The 20011-nt window shown below is 41.0% G+C and overlaps 1 protein-coding gene across 1 annotated transcript in view; it reads right to left on the bottom strand.

Moving 5' to 3' along the window:
- The window catches only part of FHIT (fragile histidine triad), a 416581-nt gene that overhangs the window by 61484 nt on the left and 335086 nt on the right, over positions 1-20011 (bottom strand). Inside the window, 1 exon segment of the mRNA XM_009071094.1 lies at positions 19695-19753. Coding sequence (XP_009069342.1) covers positions 19695-19753 — 59 coding nt within the window.

Here is a 20011-nt window from a genome sequence, read left to right as displayed (position 1 = left end):
AAAGAGTGGGTTCAGCTATGTTATGTCTACTCACGGGGAATTTTTAATTTGAGAACCCAGTTTAATGCTAATCAAGCTTAATATATCTTCACACTGGTTTAAATAGGAATGGGATTGGACTCCAAGGAGCCTGTGTGAGCACATATGCCCTCAGCTCCCAATCACTGAGCAGAAGCTGGTGGTCTGCATTCCCACCATCAGGCACTAACCACCCCCATATGCTATCTCAGTCAAAAGTGTTAACCACCTTCAGAGTTCAACATTAACTCCTGATACAGCCAAAAATGAGTTCCCAGCAATAATCTGCTTGGATGTTTTTTCTGGGTTGTTTTTTTTTTTTGGGGGGGGGAGAGGTGTTGGTTTGGGTTTTTTAATCTTGCTCTAATTATTAAGGAGCAAACCACTGATGAACAACACTGATTGCATATTCTAAAAAAAAAAAGTACCAGCCTCCAGATGCTCTGCTGGTGAATCCCCTTCTTGCTGCTTTTTGGGATTTACTTTCAGCCCTTTGCATCTGAAACTAATTACTGCAACACCATCCTCAACATTAATTCCCTTCTCCTCTCTGGAATCAGAAGCAATATGGTACATTCAGAAGATAATTTTTCATCTCTCTTCCTAAAAGGAAGATCTCAGCTGCTCAATGGAGATAATGGTAAATGAGTCACAATTTCAGAAGGTGAAGCTTTCCAACATCCCTTTATCAAAAGCCATTGTCCGAAATTTCAGGTGGTGATTTAGGAAACTTTTTTTATGTGAATGTCACCAAGACCTAGTGAAATCTGTCAGCTCTCTGTGTGAACTTAAAGACAAATTACAGCAATATCTTGTCAACCAGCTCTCTTAAACTTACTTCACTGCGTATTCTCATTGCACCTGTTTCACTAGTTTTTCTCCCAGAAAACATTTTGCCCAAGTTCCTTCAGCAATACTTGCTGGAAATCCAGTATTTTTCTTCCTTTTTAATTAAGCCCCTTTGTTTTCAGCAAGAAGAAGCACTTATTAAGTTACAAGAGTTATCAGGCAGTTAACAATGTTAAACAGAAAGATTGTGCCAGCAGTCCCCAATGCATCAGTGAGATGCTCTGCCACAGTTGGTTTCAAGAAGTCAAGTCATCCCTTGCCCCACTCCAGAACTTATCCCTGTGTCCCATCACCTTATCAGCCCTGTCTGCTCTCTGCAGTTTGGTGCAGCTGCACCTCTGATGCACCTAAAAGTCTCCCTGATAAAGTTCCTCAGCTCACAATTCAGCAAGCAGCAAATGTGGTGCTGCCTACCTGCTCCCTTGGGCCAGGCATCTGAAAAGTGGCTTTGTAAGAGGCACAGCCTTTAGTTCAAGAGATATTGTTATAGCAAATATATACTCATACATTTTCTGCTACTCAACGGGATGCTAAAAATAAAAGGAAATGAAAAATTAGTAATTCATCCAATTCAGCAAGCAGATGTAACTTGTGCCCTTCCACATAGACTTCCCAATGCTAAATATTAATCATAACAATTAGACCTTCTAGTAGATGACATTGTGCCTTCTCAAATCACTGCAGAGCACTAAGACTCACTGCTCGAGTTCTCTGGTGCCTGAACTATTGCATTGCTATGCATAACATTAGAAGAATTAAACAATTCAAAGCTATACTGTTATGACCGAAGTGACACAACTGAAGCAGTGCTCAGTTTCTGTGTGCATTCTCTGAATACAATCTGAGCCCTTCTAATAATACCTTCCCAGTATTTACATCCTGAAAATGCACTATAAAGAAAGATAGAAAAGCAGCAACAAAATAAAACCAAACCCAGCTGAGAATCAGATCTCTCCAGTCATTTAAGTAAAGAAGAGAATGAAAACTGTATCTTTTCGATTAAACTGTATCCAAGAACTCCTAAGATCTATCTGGTCTGTATTTTTTAATCTGTCAGGTTAAAATGAAGAACTGTTTGGCCTCTGTTTTTTCTATTATACTGACTGGGAGCTTACATTTGGCACTTGGCCATTTGTGCTTCACTGATACTCGAAATGATGCAGCCAACAAGTTTTCAGTGGTTAAAACTGAAAGAGAATAATTGAATGAAAGCAACTTTGATGCAAGTCCTGGGAGAAGAGCTATTTCAGTTGGGTTTAGTCTGGTTTGGTCCTGACCTGTCATACACATATCCTATGTCTAGGCTGATTTAGACTGGATATTAAGAAAATTTTCTTCACTGAAAGGGTTCACAAGCATTGGAACAGAATGTCCAGGGAAGCATTTGAGTCACCATCCCTGGAGGTTTTTAAAAGACATGTGGATGTGGCACCTGGGGACACAGTTTAGAGGTTGGCTTGGCAGCACTGAGTTAACAATTGGAGTTGGACTTGATGATCTCAGAGGTCTTTTCCAACCTAAATGATTCTGTGATTCTATGATTTTGTATCACTGCTGCCACATACAATCCCTCACATGGACAAGCCCTTATTAATGCCATTCACAGAGATGTCAAACACCTGTACTGCTACAAGAAGCAAGATCTCACTCTTTTTGATGTCCCTTTCCCCGTGTCTGTGGGCTGTGCAGATGAGTCATTGGCTCTTTGAGATGACTCTGTTACATCAGGGGCTGTAATTTCCCCCCGTGTAGCTCAGTTGTGCTTTAAGCAGAGTTTTCGTGCCCACGCTTTGGAACGGGAGAGCCACAGAGCCGACAGCCAAGCTGAGAGCAAGCTTTGACTGTGAGGATTAGAAGAAATTTGCAACATCATGTTTGCAGTATTTTGTAGTCCGTTGTTGCCAGAGATAATGCCTTCACTTTTCCTTGCAAGATCTTTGTGTTTCTCACTACAATCAAGGAGAGGAAATCTGACTGTAAACCTCTTTGTTCTATATTATCATTTCATGTTGGTTTGGTGTGTTAATCAAAGTGTCAGTAATGGCTGCAAAGAGAACTCATTCAATCCTCAAATGAAGAGAAATCTGAGCTTTCTAACACTGGCACATTTTCCAGTGGATAAGCTTTTTCACAAAGTAATTATTTCATTTTCCAGAAAGATTACTGATTACATCACACTAGGAAAAACTAAGAGAGGGGCCCTTTATCTTCCCCATGTTTCTGCAATCCTTGTACAAACTTATACTTGTTACCATGAAAAATGACAAATTTGCCATCTGATCAAAATGTTAACAAGGTAAGTGTCAGTGAGATGGATCACTGACTGTCACTGCAAGCCAGAACATGAGGATACATTGATATTTCTCAATATATTCACTGCTTCCCCAATGTTCGCTAACAACATTTCTACCGCGAGTGTAATAAATCACACAGAAATAACAAGCTGCATAGGATCTCTAGGATATGATAGATTTGTCGTAATAGCAGTATCTGCAAGGTAGAAAACAATTGGTAATGATCTATAGAAAGACCTAATCAACTGTCATTTGCTATAATGTGGCAGACGAAGCAAAGATATGAAATCCATAACACTTCTTTAGCCACTGCCCTCCCCGTACACATACACACGTGTCAAGTGGGGAATAGTAAAAAGAATTAATGAGCTTTGGGGTTGCAGAAGTAGAAAAGAAAGTTAATAGCATGCCCTGGATGCAATCATTAAATTATACACTGCTGAACAAGGCAAGGGATAATCACAGAAGCTGCACAGTCCTGTAACAACAGTAAAGGCTTTTACCAAGACTGATCCTCCTCCTCCTTTATTTCTTTTTCATCTATTTCATTTTTTTTTAAAGTGCTTTGTGTCAAAGTGAATCCAAATGCAAGTGGGGCTGGACAGCCACAGGAAAAGCCCATCCTAAGTTCACAGAGGGTCTCAAAGGATTGAAGGCAAGATGTGCCAAGGCTCTCTAGGTATTCTGTGCAGTTCAGCAGACCAAAACCAAATGGCTGTTTTGCAGTTTACTAAAACACAGAAGTTTATCAGAACTGCTTTCCCAGGAGCTCCAGTGCTGCTTAGAGTTAAAGCCAAAAGTCTTGCATTTTACACACTGAAATACCTCTCCCCATCACATCCTCCATTGCCACCTGCCTGCAATAACTTCCAGGTCAAAAACTAACACTCACCTATAAACCCCTAAGATTCCAAATTTACACAGACTGTTCTGCAGAGATTTTTCTTGATAGCAACACCAGGGAAGGCTCTCTGGAGTACAAGGCAGTGTGGTGCCTGCAAGGGGAATCTTGGGTTTAAAACTTCAAAAGAAAAACTCAATCCATTTTCACAAGGTGCAAATCAATCTTTTCTCCCCCACCCCGGAAAGGCTGGTGGAAGAATAATAGCTGCTTTGTGCTACTTTGCTTGCAAATCACATTTTGCTAAGTGAATGCATTTTTGGGAACACAGGAATTGCCATGCTGCCTCAGCACAGCAGTGCTCTGCTCCAGCATCCTGCCTGGCAGCTGCTGCAGGGGAATGTGCAGGAAACCTCCTAGTGGGCAATTATGGGAAAACCTGTTCAGATCCAAAATTTTCTCCCAGCCCCTCTATCAGTCAATAAAAACTGGCACATCTTGAAACGTGGAGGTTTGTCTCTTCTCAAGCATTTGTTTCAAGTCCTTCCCAATGTCTGTAACTTAGTATTTTTCCATATCAGAGAGCTTCCTAAAAGCCATATTTTCAAAAGTCCTTATCTTCCAGCCTGGCACTAAACAAAGCTGGACAGATTTTGGAAAAGGCTCAGCTCCTTGGTGAAACAGAACTGCTGAGTTCTTTTCAAATCTGTCCTTAAAGGGTCACAACAGGAGCTGCTCTGTGTTGAGCAGTTTGGAAAATCTGTCCTCAGTGGGAGGTGCTAAGCCTTCAGAAAGCTGGTGCTCAACACTTTTCATAATCTGGCCCCAAGTTAAGTAATAGGGGCCAAATTATGTGATTTAGAGGAAGAAATTCCCTACTGACAGCAGTGGAGATTTCCATTTGCCAATGAATGGCTCAATAGGATTCTGGAATAATAGAGCCATGAAAAATGGATAATGCAACAAATAAACATCAAAGGGTAGGACTCTGCTTTTCAATCATGTCTGTTTGTGCTCTACATAAAAGGACTGAAATATTCTGACATGAAAGAAGAAGGAATGGTTAACTATACAGCCCTGCATTTCCTTCTGAGATGAAAACACAGAGCATTTCTTAGGAACAGCATATTCATCTGACATATAATTGGTAATTTACATGATCTATAAGACACTAGTGGTACTTGGATTAGTCTTCTCTTCCTATCATAGAATCATAGAATGGTTTGAGTTGGAAGGGACCTTGAAGATTATCAAGTCCAACATCCCTGCCAGGGCAGGGACACCTTTCACTAGATCAAGATTGCTCCAAACCTCATCCAGTGTGGCCTTGAACAATTTTAACAATGGGGTCATGCACCAAAGAGGGAAGAGCCTTACATTTCTGCAATTCTATTCCACTCTGGGAGTGAAGTTTTGCCGGTCAAGCTCTTTTGCTTAGGAACAAATTACTTCCCTCTCTCTCCCTCAGATATTTTCAACATTCAGCCAGTTCCATCCACAATTTGGATCAAAAGTGAGGTTTGCACACAACTATTTTACGATTGCTTGTGACATTTTTGACAGAGAATTTCAGGGGAACTTACTGGTACTCAAATCAGCTTGGCCACCACAGAGCTCAGGCAACTGAACCTCAGGCAATTTCCCCACATTCCCATGGCAGTTTTGGCTGTACTTACCACCAAGATTAAGACTTCTGTCCTTTACTTCTGCTGGAATATCCAGTTGGCAGATGTTTTCTGCATATTTAGAGGGGAAGGCTTGAGCACAGAGTTAAGGAGATATTTATACTGTCAGCAGGATGGAAATATATCATGTTTTCTTCATAGCTCCAGGTCTCCTTCAAATGCCTGTACAGAATATTGTTATTCACAGCTCCCTGTATCACACCTTGATGCAGGGGCACAGAGGATTTTGGGGGCCACAGGAACAGTCTACCACAGAAGCAGAAGACATTATATTGGGAGGACAGTGGGAAGACACCAGGGTAGCACACCAGGGAGAAAAGTTGGGCAGTGGACTAATGACTGGAACAAGATAATTTAGCAAGTATAAATGTCAGTTTTCTGTTGCAGAAGTTACTTGTCTTGGTGAAATCATGGGGTAAGGCAGAAGAGACTGAGACATGGAAAGGGAGAGATCAAGGCAGAGGATGAACATTTTCATTTCACCAGAGGAAATCTGGTTATCAAAATGTAATCTGTTAATAAATGCTGTTCTGTGCAATTAAAAGGAAACAACAACAAAGCCACAAAAATGACTGTAGACCAGCAGGAAAGAAGAAACTCTCCATGGAGAGTAGCAATTCAAGGAACACCCACCACATGGCCCACCTTCCTTATTCCCCCTCTAGAAACAGACCCATTTTATACATGATGATTAAGGCACTAAAGAAAGAAGTATTAACATGATTCACATGTCGAAAACAAGGTTATTAGGAGTAGGGATCACTTCAGCATATTGTTCTCCCTAATAAGCATAGCAATGAGTAATTGAGTTTCAGGCAATCTCCAAGGTGGCGCTTTGTAGAGAAAACGGAACTTGGCATGATGTCTACTTTTCCTTTAATTACATTGCCCTAATGAGCAACTTTCTTTACTCTCAGCAAATTTATTTCTTGAGAAGAAGTAACAGTAATAAACATGCAAAAAGGATCACCAGGTAGTACCAGAGAAGAAACATCATCAGCTTAAAATGACAAGAGGTTGCTAAAAATGGTGAAAAAACACCAGATTGTTCTCAGCTTCATTATGTTTACTGCACTTAAAAGAGAAGCAAAGGATGTCAATCAATGGAGCACATTATCCAACCTGGGAACTGTCCTTGTTCTACTGTTATTTTCCTTCTGCACATGTTCCTGAGAGCAACCCAGAAACACGAAGTGCTGATACATCAATCCAAAACTCCTGTGCTCACACGTAGCAGAGAGCAATTCTGCCTCATGCCCTTGTGCAATATGAGAGGAGAAAATCACATGTCAATAACATCCTATTGAGTGTCAATATCGCCCACCACAACTTAATACAGAAGGATAAAGGGCTGGCTTCTCCAAAGTCTTTAAGACATCTGACTCTTGTTGAAAGTCAATGGCTGTTTTGCTCATTGTTTTTTTCAGAAAACCACGTAAGAATCCACTTATGGCAAGACTCTCTTAATGTGTCTTTCTGGACAAAAAGAGCTGGGACAGTCCTTACATATGCTCATTCTTATAAATTTTTCCTTAAGCATTTGCTAGGAGACACCACACCAGTGCAGGCAGAGCCCTTTATCTACAGCTAGGTGAACATGTCACCTCTTGTTAAAATACCTGGGGTGTCCACCTTCAGAGAGCTGCAATTGCTGCAAGAGCTCACAGGCCTTAGGTGAGTTAAGCCAGTGCACTACCAGGTGACACTCTGAGTTTGTAAATGCCAGCAGTGTTATTCTCCAGAAAAAAAAAAAAAGCTGAACCAAAGTTCTTCAGAGTCATTCAAGTTTCCAGTGTTGCTCAGAGCTGGGGAGCACATCTCAGCATACTCCTAGCTGCCTAAGGACCACAGATTCCTACAGGGAAGCATGAACTTCATGTGCTGGATTACTCCATGTATGGGTGATCAACCCACCTCCCTCCTTTTGCTTGTTCAGGGATTCATGGATGTATCTGCACTCAGCAGTTTTACACTGACTCACTCCAGAACTTCACAATGTCCCTTCACCTCTCTGCATCACACCTACAAGTACTATTACCTAATGCACTCGAAGAGCCAGTAGAAAACTTAATTAACATATGTTAAAAAATAAAATACTCAGAGGTCTTAAAAACCAGGCACTTGAGATGTAAAAGTGTGAAATGAAATTATCTGAAAGTGCCACTGGCAGCAGACACCCAAGACCTTAAGTGTTTACGCAGCTTTATGTATTGTTATTTCTTCAGTAAGCCTGCCACAGAAATGGCAGGGGTGTGGGAAGAAAGTATGTTAGCACTTACAGTCTACTCGTAAATGCATTAAGTGCAACTATTTTACTGAGAAAAAAATCAGGAGGAGAGCAGAGGCCCTTCTCCTGGGGAGCTAATCTCAATTACTGCTCCCAATCATGCTTCAGCTGAAGAAAACCCTGCACAGTGCCTGTGCTGTACATGACCTGGCAGTTGTGTGCATTTGCCCCCTCAAAGACACTCACATAATGATTGAGAATAGACTTTTTCCTTAAAAAAGGAAGAAAAAAGTGATTGTTCAAGAAAAAAAAACCACTTAAAAAAAAAGGCCTTCCATTAAAATTCTGTTTATTGCAATACCTTCCCACTTCCACAGAGATTACAATCCCTAGAAGCAAACTGCCAGTACACAGAAGTAATTTACTAAAGCAAAAGGGATATACAAATGTATAGTTGGATTTGCTTATATGTTGACCACAAATCCATGATCAATTTTTGCAATTAAATGCAGAAAGAGGTTCTTTACTAGTCCTGTACACAATGCTGCAACTATCCAGGCAAAGTGGGACAAAGGCTGCCTTACTTCCCTGCTTTCCCTGGTTATTGGAATACCTGCACTGGGATAGCTATAATTAGGTTGTAACTCAGCCAAGCAGGATCTTGAAGCTCTCTTTTCCTTGAAGCAGTAAATGCCAGTGCTCAATGTGGTCATCGCTTGTCACTTTCTCCATTTTGCAGAATGCAAAAGCTGAAACTTGGGGAAAATGCTGCACTGTGTTACTTGAAACCCACTCCGTGGCTCCCTGCAGCACGGGGAGGCACAGGCAGCCAAAAGAAGTTGTTAGCATACTTTGCTAACTGCAACTGTTAGTTGTCAGAAAGATAAAAGTTTCCTACACATGGAAAAGAGCAGCATGAGCCGGTTTTGAAAACAGATCATACATTTCTGGTAATTAATTGAATTCTGGAGATATTTCAGTTTTGCCCCCCAAGGAAACACTGTTAGTTGCTTCTCTTCTTCTGAGCATCCTGTGTGTTTTAAAACACACACTTAACTGCACAGAGAATTCCGTGATATGGGCATGCTAAAACTCCCTGCGAAGAGACATCACCCAGTGTGGAGTCAAAGCTCTTTGCTCCTACTCCCCCCAACCCTGACAGCTACCTCGTGGTTCGAAGCTGTGTGATGTGGTGGCTGTGGTCAACTCGTGGCACTGCTGAAACCCACGTGCCCCTACAGCACCACAGAAACACCGCGCAGGGTTAAACGCTATCTCATAAATTTGAGGGCTGGAGAACAGTAGGAGAGAGGAGAGCAGATTCTCACATCATCAGGAGGGAAATAGGCTTTTAAAAAGCCAGTTGTGTCTGTGCACAACAATGAAGCTTTATGTCTATATAAACTGACAAGTCAAATTGTCCTCCTGGGCCCAATTCTCAACATCAGTGCCATTTGACGGGATAGCTTCGCCTCCTGCCTCTGCAGCCGAATGGCTCTGTCTGCCAGCAAGGGCAGGCAAGATGATTAAAATAAGCATTAACACAATGGTTTGGTGATTAGCTTCTCCATCTCTCTCTCTTTTTTTTTTTTTCTCTTCGCTTTCTCTTTTTTTACATATAGTTTCGGTCTGCCAACGATTGCTAAAGCCTTTCCTTCATTAGCAGTGTACTTAACAAGTGCAAATTTAAAGTATTCATTTTCTTAAGGCCAAGGATTAAAGCAATTAAGGAAAACTGCTGCAACCTAGCACCAAAGTCAATCCTTAACACGGAAAGAAACAATGGTGCTTAACATATTTAAACAAAACCGAATTGTGTACAATTATCCTAACACTGTTAAACTGAATTCTCACTCTGCTGCAATGATTTGTTAAAATTTCCTTTCTGAAACTGAAATAACATTTTTCCTCAGTATGGGAACAGGTCTGCAGTACATTTTCACTGCCTTACTGGCAAAACTGTTGCAACAAAAGCTAACATCCACTCTCACTCTGTACTCATTTTACCATTAGAATTCTCCTGACATCATGTGTGGGAAATCGACGGGAGAAATGCGCACCCGATGGTGTCCAGCAAGACTCCTTTATTGTAAGCCATCGTCCATCTTTTATACAGTGCATGAACAGCTATGCTTATTGTTCTCTTTACCATTACCTAAACCCTAAAAGTTACATTTGTATACTTTCCTAGCTTGCAGGACAACTATACCTATTATTCACTTTAGCATTACCTAAGCTCTACAGGTTACATTTATATACTATGTCTGCTTGCAGCTGCAGCTGTGAAGAAGTCTTTGTTTTCTGGAGAATCCTTCTTTGTTTTCCCGGAATAGTTCATCCTTGGGTTTGCAACATTGCTGAGCTTTCCCAGATAGCTTGTCCTTTGGCTGCAACATTATGCTGCAAAAATAACTTCTAATGCTGAGAAGCTAAACTCCTGAGGCCTACGTCTTAGTTATATGCTCAAAGCTCCCATAAGCCTTTGCTTGACTCTTGCTCGCACAATGCTCTCTGGGAGCTGTGCCCCTGTTCCCTCAGCCATTCTTCAACAATCATGTAGACTAAATCCCTTGCCAGGTCTGCCCATGGAGACCTGAACCCTTGCCATCCCAGCAAGTGGCCTGTGAACCTGCATCACTGGGGGCCAAAAGAGAAGAAACATTGGAGCAAATGCCTCAAAAAGGGGGGAAGGGAAAGGGATGCATATTCCCACAGTAGTAAGCCTGAAATAATTTTGTAGCTTTGCTTTTGATGCACATTAAGTCCTTCTTAAGATATGGCACTAATGGTACTGGATGGGGCCTGATCTCTCTTTGGCAATGAAATGTGTAGCTACTGCTTTAAATGAAATGAAGCCTTACCTATGTGTGCTGGTTTGGGCTGGGATAATTTTTTTCATAGAGGCTGGTCAGGGACTGTGTTTTGGACTCATGCAGTCCTGATAACACAGGGATGTTTTCACTACTGATCAGTGCTTAGAGAGTCAAAGCCTTTGCTGCTCCTCACCCCATCTCACCAGAGAGCAGGCTATGGCTGCTCAAGATGTTGGGAGGAGACATGGTTGGGACAGCTGACCACAACTGACCCAAGGGATATTCCAGACCATATGGGGTCATGCTCAGTATATATTGCTGGGGGGAGAAGAAAGGGGAGATGTGCTGGCATTTGTCATCCCAAGTTGCCAATACATGTGATGGAGATGTGCTGCCCTGGGGATGGCTGAACCATGGGAAGCAGTGAATGAATTCCTTGTTTTGCTTTGCTTTTGTGTGTGGCTTCTGCTTTACCCACTAAACTGTTTGTACCTCAAGCATGAGTTTTCTCACTTTTACTCTTCAGACCTTTTCCCCATATATCACTGGGGTAAGTGTGTGAGGCTGAGCTGCTGCCTGGGGTTAAACTGCGACACTCACCAACTCTTGTAGCATTTTTTGCCAGACCACAAGCTGTAATGTGAAGTATTGTCTCCTATAGAAAGAGGTGAGGTGCTAACTGTGAAACCACAGTGAGCTGGGAAACAGAAAGGTGTTAACTCTGGAGCCTCAAGGACGACAATTTATATTTCAGTGTTGTTAACTGTCTCACTGATGACTGTTGCAGCAGAAATATTAAGCAAAGGTAAGGCATAATCAGATCTCGCTCACAGATGTAAATGCTCAAATCTCATTCATTTCTGAGGAAAATGGAAAGTCCACAAAGTTCCTGCAAACACTAATTTTATGAATAAACCCCAAACACACAGCTATGGCATGCTACAAGAGAAAATGTAAAAGTGGAGCCAAAATAAATACTTCATGTACTTCTGAGCCATGCACTCTGTCCATATGTGTATGTCTATAAGTGTTTGTCTGTAAAGTGTATGACTATAAATATATATGCAAATGTATAAATACATGTATATTAAAAAAGTAGTTTTCTTCAGACATTATAATTTTCAATTTTGTTTCAATAAGCAATTTCATAGTTAAAAGTACCTAAATAAGAAGTTTGATGGGTTTTGTTTCAACTTAAATTGTCAGCATATCATTTTGGTTTCCGAAAACCACAAACATTCAGTTCTCTGTTTTCCACTGTAGGGTTATACACAGGGTTTTTTTAATGTCTCAGTTCAGCTTACTTCTAAACTTTTACTTTCCCAGAAGAAAAAAAAATAAGAAAAAAGAAATTAAGAAGGAAAAGAGTGGGCAAATATATAAAGGAAAAAGAAGCACCCACCACAAACCAAAAAAACCCAGAATACAAGCACTTATCTGGAAAGCTTATATCTCATATCTATATAATTTTTCACTCCTTAGACTCAAAAAATAGATTAACTTGATCATGCAGAAGGTCAAGTTAAGAATGGTAAACCCATCCCATCAGATTTTTATTTACTTCCCAACTAGGAAGAATACTTGGTTTCATAATTATATCTCCACCTTCATTTAAGAAAGTCATATTTAGAAAGCAACAGATAGCATCACATCTGAACCACTGAAGCTGCTGATTCAGTGCTGGGTGAGCCAACAAAACTACCAGCAACAACCAGTTCAGGTGGTGTCTCCTACAAGACAATCACTTCCCAGTTACCTGGTACTTGAACCTCTACTGGATAACGCTGATCCCTCAAAACATTGTGGCCCATGTTTGCAAGACAGCAGATAAAGGAACTGGCCCAAATTACAGGGTACAAAGAGCTCCATCATTGTGGGATCATAAACTAAAACCACAGCTGCAGGTGGGTCTGAGGATTGGATCATTGAGATCTACTGATCAGATCAGAACCAGTCCTATGGATTGGAAAAAGACTCTCCAAATTCTTGCTAGTGGCAGAACAAATTGCTGAAGTCATCTGATGGGCAGTGCAGTGGCTTTCAGTGTGATTTGGTTTGTGGGTTACCAACTAGTTGCTCCCATATCCTAAACCTTTAACAGAACACAAGGAGCATTTAATCTGAAGTTTAAGGCAATATTTTAGTTCACAGAAGAAAAATCTCTCTTCAGAAAATAGCAACTCCCTGACAGGTTTGTCTGCCTTCCATACCATCAATTCCAAAAAGCTGAGTATCTACAATACTAATGGGGCATGTTCTCCCCACTAGTATGAATTCAGCTTACACTGCCTCAAAAGATAAGCAGAGATCTGGAAACAGTTTTACCTTGGGACTGGGAATACACCAAAAGCACCTGAGCAGCTAAGAAAGTCCAAGCACTGATAGAATGAACAGGCCTGAGAGACCATGTTCACTTTAATCCTCTTATCAACAACTTGTCCTTCTTTGGAGGCTCTTTGCCACTAAGTCTCTTGTCGATGAACTACCATCAAGGACACAAAAGAGCAAATACTCCATGAGCTAAACAGTCAACATGCTACAGAAGGGGCCAAGAGATCCTTTGTAATGGTCACAAGAATTTGCCTCTGCTATGTTATAGATTAAGTGTGATTTCTGGAAGCCAGTATTTTTTACCTGTGAGGAAAATGACTGTAGAAACCTTGAGGCAGGAAAGGGTAAGAAGCATCAAGAGCAGTGATGGAATGCAGAGAGACAGCTGGACTAGAGGGGAATGAGGCTACTCGATGATATGCAAAATGCCAAATGTACTTTGCCTTCCAAACAAAGCCTAGGTGTAAAAGGACATGTGTTTGATCATGAGGGATGGCTGCCTTAATGGGAACCCTTCTAACCACTTCTAGTTTGTTTCTATAGTTGAGCTGTTTCCATTTCTCTAGATCTGATGGAAGATATGGTGAATCAAATGGTTCTTAATCAGATCTGATTATGATATCCTGCTATCTTAAAATAAGTAACAATGCACACAGCATACAGGAAGGTCTCAGAGATGTCAGGTGTCAAATTAAAAATGCCTCACAGGGTTGGAAAGGGCCCAAATTACTACAAACAGTGGGGTTTCCACCTAGGGGGATACACGTGACCATAGGATGTCTCCCAGTACTCCTGCTGGGCCCTACTGACAAATATGTCAGTTTTGCCTTATGTACGTTGAGGACAAAGAAGAAGCTTGCAGGGCATGCCAGCATTATCCAGGGGTTTTCAAATCCTAATCAGATAAAATATCATGGTCCAGAAAACAAATCATCCTGTTTAAAGCAAAAAGGAAATACGTTTGATGGGGAAACAAATTGGTTTAAGTCAACTCAAAATTACTTTCTGTCCATTCAGCTACTACATCCAAAACATAATTATGTGCACAGTTCTAGCTTCTACTGCAATACTCATACAGCTGGAAATATTCAGGCACAGTTAATCTGACTTGCCCTGCTGGAGTCGCTATAATATCGCAAGACTTAGGAAGCAACTGGGAAAGGCTCATATGCCTTGGCTAGCAGAACCTCCTCTGATGCTCACAGTCAGAAAAAGCAATATTGGCAAGACCAGGATAAATCCAGAACCTACTGGGAAGAATTTATTTGCTGCCATATCCGAAGAAGACAGAGAAATAAACTTGTACCTGAGAAAAAGCAGAGCTTTGATAAAAAAACACCTTCACAAAGCTACTCTGATTCAGTGCTGCGTACATTCCTTTCCATGGGTTTACCCATACAGGGTGCAAAGAGAGCAGAGTCTGTCCCCAAGGGAGTTCAGATGCAGCAGACTGATCTACCAGCAGGCTACAATATGTTCCCAGAAGGTACAATATAATTCTGAGGCCAAGGAACAGCCTATTAGCTCTGCATGCCATTAATTTTCATGAATAGTTCAATCCAATGCTCACAGAAGCTCTTGGGCATCTTTCCATTTTGTCTAGCAGGACCTGGATTAGGGCTTATTTATCTTTTCATTGTATACCTTATCTTTAAGTAGGAAGCAGCCCAAGCAGTTCAGTGCAGCTGTGCAGGTTTCCAGCCCTCAGCCAGGCTCTGTGCCCAGCAGCATGAGAGATGCTGTCTGCAGCTTGGAGTGATGGCATGTCACAGTCAAAGCCACTCATGGAGAATTAAACTTCAGGCTTGTTTGACTAAACTTCTGAATTCACCACAGTTCCCCTGTTTTGCCAGCCTGAAGAAACAGCCCAGCAGGTTCTTGAGTCATATGCCAAAAAGCCTCCTTCATCCTCCCTGGAATTGGAAATGATTACTAATAGGTGTTCTTCCTGAAATGATTTAACATAACATGCTGAATGAGATCACTAAGTCAAAATATCTTTTCCTAAGTGACTCTCTTACTGCTTGCTTGAATGCCAGAGGGGAAGGAGGACAGCATGAAGTGAATTCCTTTGCTGGCTTCTGCATTTTACAAAATCTTTTAAATTACTGAAGAATTCACATTAGGAAGTTTCACTCAGGCTCATTACAAGAGGTCCATGATGCAGGTCTGGCAGGCAGCCAGGAGATGGAGACACAGGGGTTTGGGTTAACCTTTCTCTTTCATGCTTTCCCCTTTTCCACCAGTCTAGGCTGGTAACTGAAGACAGGCAAGGAAATGAGGTGGGCATGAAAGCAAAGCTGGTGAGGGGCTGGGCACTCTTTGCCCTGGATGTGTATTGCCACAGCAGCTGCATCTGTTAGAGCAGGCTACAACCACCAAGTGAAACACAGAATTTGGGCAGGAACAGGGTGTGCACCACAAAAGAAGACCACTGCATGCCAGGGGATGCTCAGGGTTTCACTGAGAGGCCAAGCTGCCCTTACCTATCTGAGTCTGTCAGCCTCAAAATTAACTTATTGAGGTCAGCACTCATAACCAGTAGTGCAGACTTTGATTGAGTCTTCCTTTCTAAGAAAGCCCCATACTCTCCAGCCCAGTACAGCTATTACCTGCCAACCTAAAGGATGATGAATGTTATTTATATTGCAGTAATGGCTAACCACTCAGTGGAGACCAGGGACAGGCTGTGCTATGGACTTTTCAAACACTCACTGAATGAGGACTGCCCACAGACGCCTGAAACTGCTGAGACGTTTCAGGATAACATTCTGGAATGCCTTGGACACAATGACCTCCAACAGCTCTGCAGTACTTGTGCTGACTGCCACAACACAGGGGACTGTTCTACAGTAAAGATGTTCATTCATACCAAATTCTTATCAGTTGCTTTGACATGTCTTTATAATAGCAAAAAACTCATCTACTTCAAAGCAAGCAACAACTCAATAGGAGGCTTTTAAGTTCCATGATTAATAAATGTAAAATATTAATCTATTTCAAACCAAACAGAAAACACAGGGGTATAAAGAGTTATTCTAATGAAAAGCCTTCCTAATATTTAGTTGCTAGTTTTGCTGTCCAAGAAATAAAGTGAATCAATGAATAAGAACTACCCAAGATGTAGATGAGAAAAGTAATCCAGCAATAGTAAAACATGAAGGGCCTGGTCCTATAAAAAAACCCTGTAAGACCAATTTAATTCTGACATGTGCACACTTGCAGGATTACATTTCAAATAATTGCAGAAAATGTAAGAACTGATAAACTATAGCTTTAGCTTTCCATTGCAGTGAACCCAGAGTGTGGACAGCTAACACTTCCCAAGAAATACCCTTCCAAGAAATAGCCCTGCAAAGATGCAGAGGAAATACATCTAAAACATTCAATGCAGATGGGTTTTTTCCATTATTAATCATTCTCTTTGTATCTTAGAAAATCACACAGTGATTTCTTTCGAAACCTAAAATATTAAGTGACATATTTTACCAAGAAATGCCTTAGAGATGGTGCTGTGGAACAAATGTCAGCCCTTATTTTATCCCTTCTACAATTAATGTTCCAGTCCTATAGTTCTAAAAATATATCCAGAAATTGGCAGGCATTTGTGTCCATCAGCAACCTTATTAAAATATAAGTACTGAGAAATACCTTACCTTTAACTATACTTTTTACTCTTAAAAGTTGCTTTAGACAAGGCTGTGTCAGAGCTTCACAGCCAAAAGCCTGAAGATACCAGAGCCCAGTAAACAGACTAAGCAGGGATCAACCTGATATGGTTTTTTCAGTCTTTTCCATCCGATGAGTGGTCAGTCCCAAACTGAATGGGAGAAATTAAGCACATGGTAAGAGACTGCAAGTACTTTCCAGCTGTCTCGGTTCTAGAAATCTCCTAAGAGGGCTGATGTCTCAACATCTGGGCATTGCTTTCACTGCCAGACACTCACAGAGCAATGGGATTTATCAGCAATCTGCTGAGCACATACAGATGACAACTGCAGAGCTTGGAGAGCTCAAAGGCATTTACAGATAGATAGGGGTTCAAAATAGATGTGTTGAACCAGAGCTGAGACCCAGAATCTGTGAAAATGGCTCCCAATAGCTGTAAAGCTTTTAGCTCTGGCAGTCAAACCAGGCACCACAATATGTAAAATTTAGCCTGGGTGTGCTTTACAATTACACAAACTGTTTCAAGGAGGCTGATCAGCCTCCAGGCCACATACTACAAAGAAAAGGCTGTTGGGATGATTTTGGATGTTGGTCTTTGCTGCCTAAACTACAACTCCATCTTCCAATACATGGAAATGAAGTGTCATTTATAAACAGGTTTTGGGTTTTCTTAAGTACAAATTGCACAGACAACAGATGTAAAGCTTTCTCCAGCACCCACATCTCACCTAATGGTACTTTATCCCTCATCTGTTGCCTCACCATGATCTACATGTCTTCCTAAATCTTTTAAAATATCTTCTTTACAAAGGGATATGAATTGTTGGTACAACACAGAGATGCATTATATCAAGAGTTCCAAATTATTCCCAAAGTCAGCTGTCTTTTCAATAATTTGTCCCTTTTGTATTTTTCTAAATAGGTTTATTCACTTATGGCTGCATATTGCTTAAGTCCATCCATCCTCTAATCCAGCCAGTGATACAACTGTGCATCAAACTTTTTATAGCACTAAATATGTTTTGTTTCCCTGGCATCCTAAAAAAGAATTGAAATCTTTCTTCAGCTACAGTCTGTAAAAAAGCATAAGTTAGCTCTATGGTGTTCAAGAATAGCTGGTTAGACAGAAGAATACATTCTTCTGCTAAAAGATATATTATCACAGCTGTGTCTAAATATTTATGCTTCCTATATCTGCTAAAAACAACACCTACAATTGCTGTAACTGAAAATGACAAGATAAAAAAATATTTTTCACCAATTTGTCACCCTTTTGCATTTAACAACCCTAAATATATAGTCTAGTTCATTAACAGTCTTGCCTGTTTCTGTTTAGCTATAACAAGGGAGAAAAAAAAAGTGTTAAAAAAGAAGCGAATGGAATTGTAAATTCGACAAAAATGGAAACAGATTTTGTGGGTTGGTACAGCACCTAAAACCTCTTAATACATGTGACAAAGAAAAAATCATAGAATCATTTAGGTGGAAAATACCTGTAAGATCATTGAGTCCAACCACTAACCCAACACTGCTAAGCCCACCACAAACCCATGTCCTTAAGAGCCACCTATAAATCTTTTAAATCCCTCTGAGGATGGTGACTCCCCTACTTCCCTGGACAGCCTGTTCCAAGGCCTGACACCCATTTTGGTGTTAATTTTCAACTTGCCTCACTCAACTGCTTTCAACCCCAGCAGCAGATACGATGACCATCATATATTTCCATTGGCTCCTCTTGCTCAGCAGTCTCATTATAAGGTCTTACCCTTATTAGTGGGGTTTTCAGGCACTATACTTCATGTAACTGGTCAGTAATAAACTTTTTTCCCCCACCATTTTTGCATATTTAAGTAACCGAACAACTTTAAAATGCACTGCCTGTTTTTGCTAGTGGGGAGTTGTCATCAGGTATATATCACAAAGGAAAAAATACGAAAGAAGAAAATGTCATGAATTCTCCTTCAAGCAGATGGTATTGCAGTAGCACTGAACAAGTTTATATTAATTACTTTCAGAAAGAGAAGGAGATGTCATATTTGAGACAGAGGATCCTACCAAACCCAGTAAGAACCATCCATAAATTTAACAATAGTGAGATTTTTTCCTAGAATCATTGTGACAGCTGTCAAGCTGGGGAAAACTTTTTGTTAATGCCAGCACAATTGTTCATTTAAACAAAAGCCAGTAATTCAGTCACACTGCAAGAGCTTATGTGCCCAGCTCTGCCATACAATCTGCACACACACAGATACTCCATCGATATGCATAGCTGCTCTTTAATTTTCATCTTTGGGGCTACAGTGTGATTTGTCCAGAGACTGAGCAAAGCCCTACAAAAATCTGGCCAGAAGGCAATTTGTGCTTGAGTTGTAATGAGCTGTCTGTGTTTTTTCTTGTTGGAAGGGGAAGGTTTGGCACTCCAGGCTAACAGCAGTAGGACACACTCCCTGCATGCCAGTCTAACTATGTGGTCATCCTCTTATTCCCTGCCCTCAAAATAAGAGAACACAGCTATTGGTAGAGATGTCACCTCACTCTGTGTGCAGTGACAGACTGAAGTACCCAAGGTGTCAACTGTATCTTCTCTCAGAGAGGAAGCTCACAAGGAAATCCCAATATAGGTCTCGGTGCTATCACAAGGTCTTAGCAAGCAATAAAGACACAGAGATTCCATTAACTACCTCCACCCAAGGCAGGGCCTGGACCACTAAGGTGATTTACTAACAGCAAAACCAACTCTGAAGAAGAAATGAAGTATAACCCCAAGGTGTCAACTGTATCTTCTCTCAGAGAGGAAGCTCACAAGGAAATCCCAATATAGGTCTCGGTGCTATCACAAGGTCTTAGCAAGCAATAAAGACACAGAGATTCCATTAACTACCTCCACCCAAGGCAGGGCCTGGACCACTAAGGTGATTTACTAACAGCAAAACCAACTCTGAAGAAGAAATGAAGTATAACCCTTACCATAGACATCATCTGCTGAAGTCTCCAGCCCTCCTTGGAAGCACATGGACATGAACATGCTGAAAATGTGAAACGAAATAATGGTGATTATCAAGTTCACGACTTTCTTTTCTGGATTGTCAGCATTATTCTCAACACACACAAGTAACCACGAACAGGCTCCCACAGCATTATTTTCAGAGGAAAATACATTAACCTGTTCCGTAACTGTATCTCAAATCTTTGGAGAATATAAAAGATGAAAAACATGAGAGAGCAGCTCTGCTGTATTATATGAGCTTCAGAGTGAAATGCCTGGAAGTTTAGGGGCTCTGTGG

Source organism: Acanthisitta chloris, unplaced genomic scaffold, assembly GCF_000695815.1.
Source record: "Acanthisitta chloris isolate BGI_N310 unplaced genomic scaffold, ASM69581v1 scaffold2280, whole genome shotgun sequence".
Taxonomy (NCBI): Eukaryota; Metazoa; Chordata; class Aves; order Passeriformes; family Acanthisittidae; genus Acanthisitta; species Acanthisitta chloris.
The sequence above is the reverse complement of the archived record's forward strand: the minus strand, read 5'-3'. Positions and strand labels throughout refer to the sequence as shown.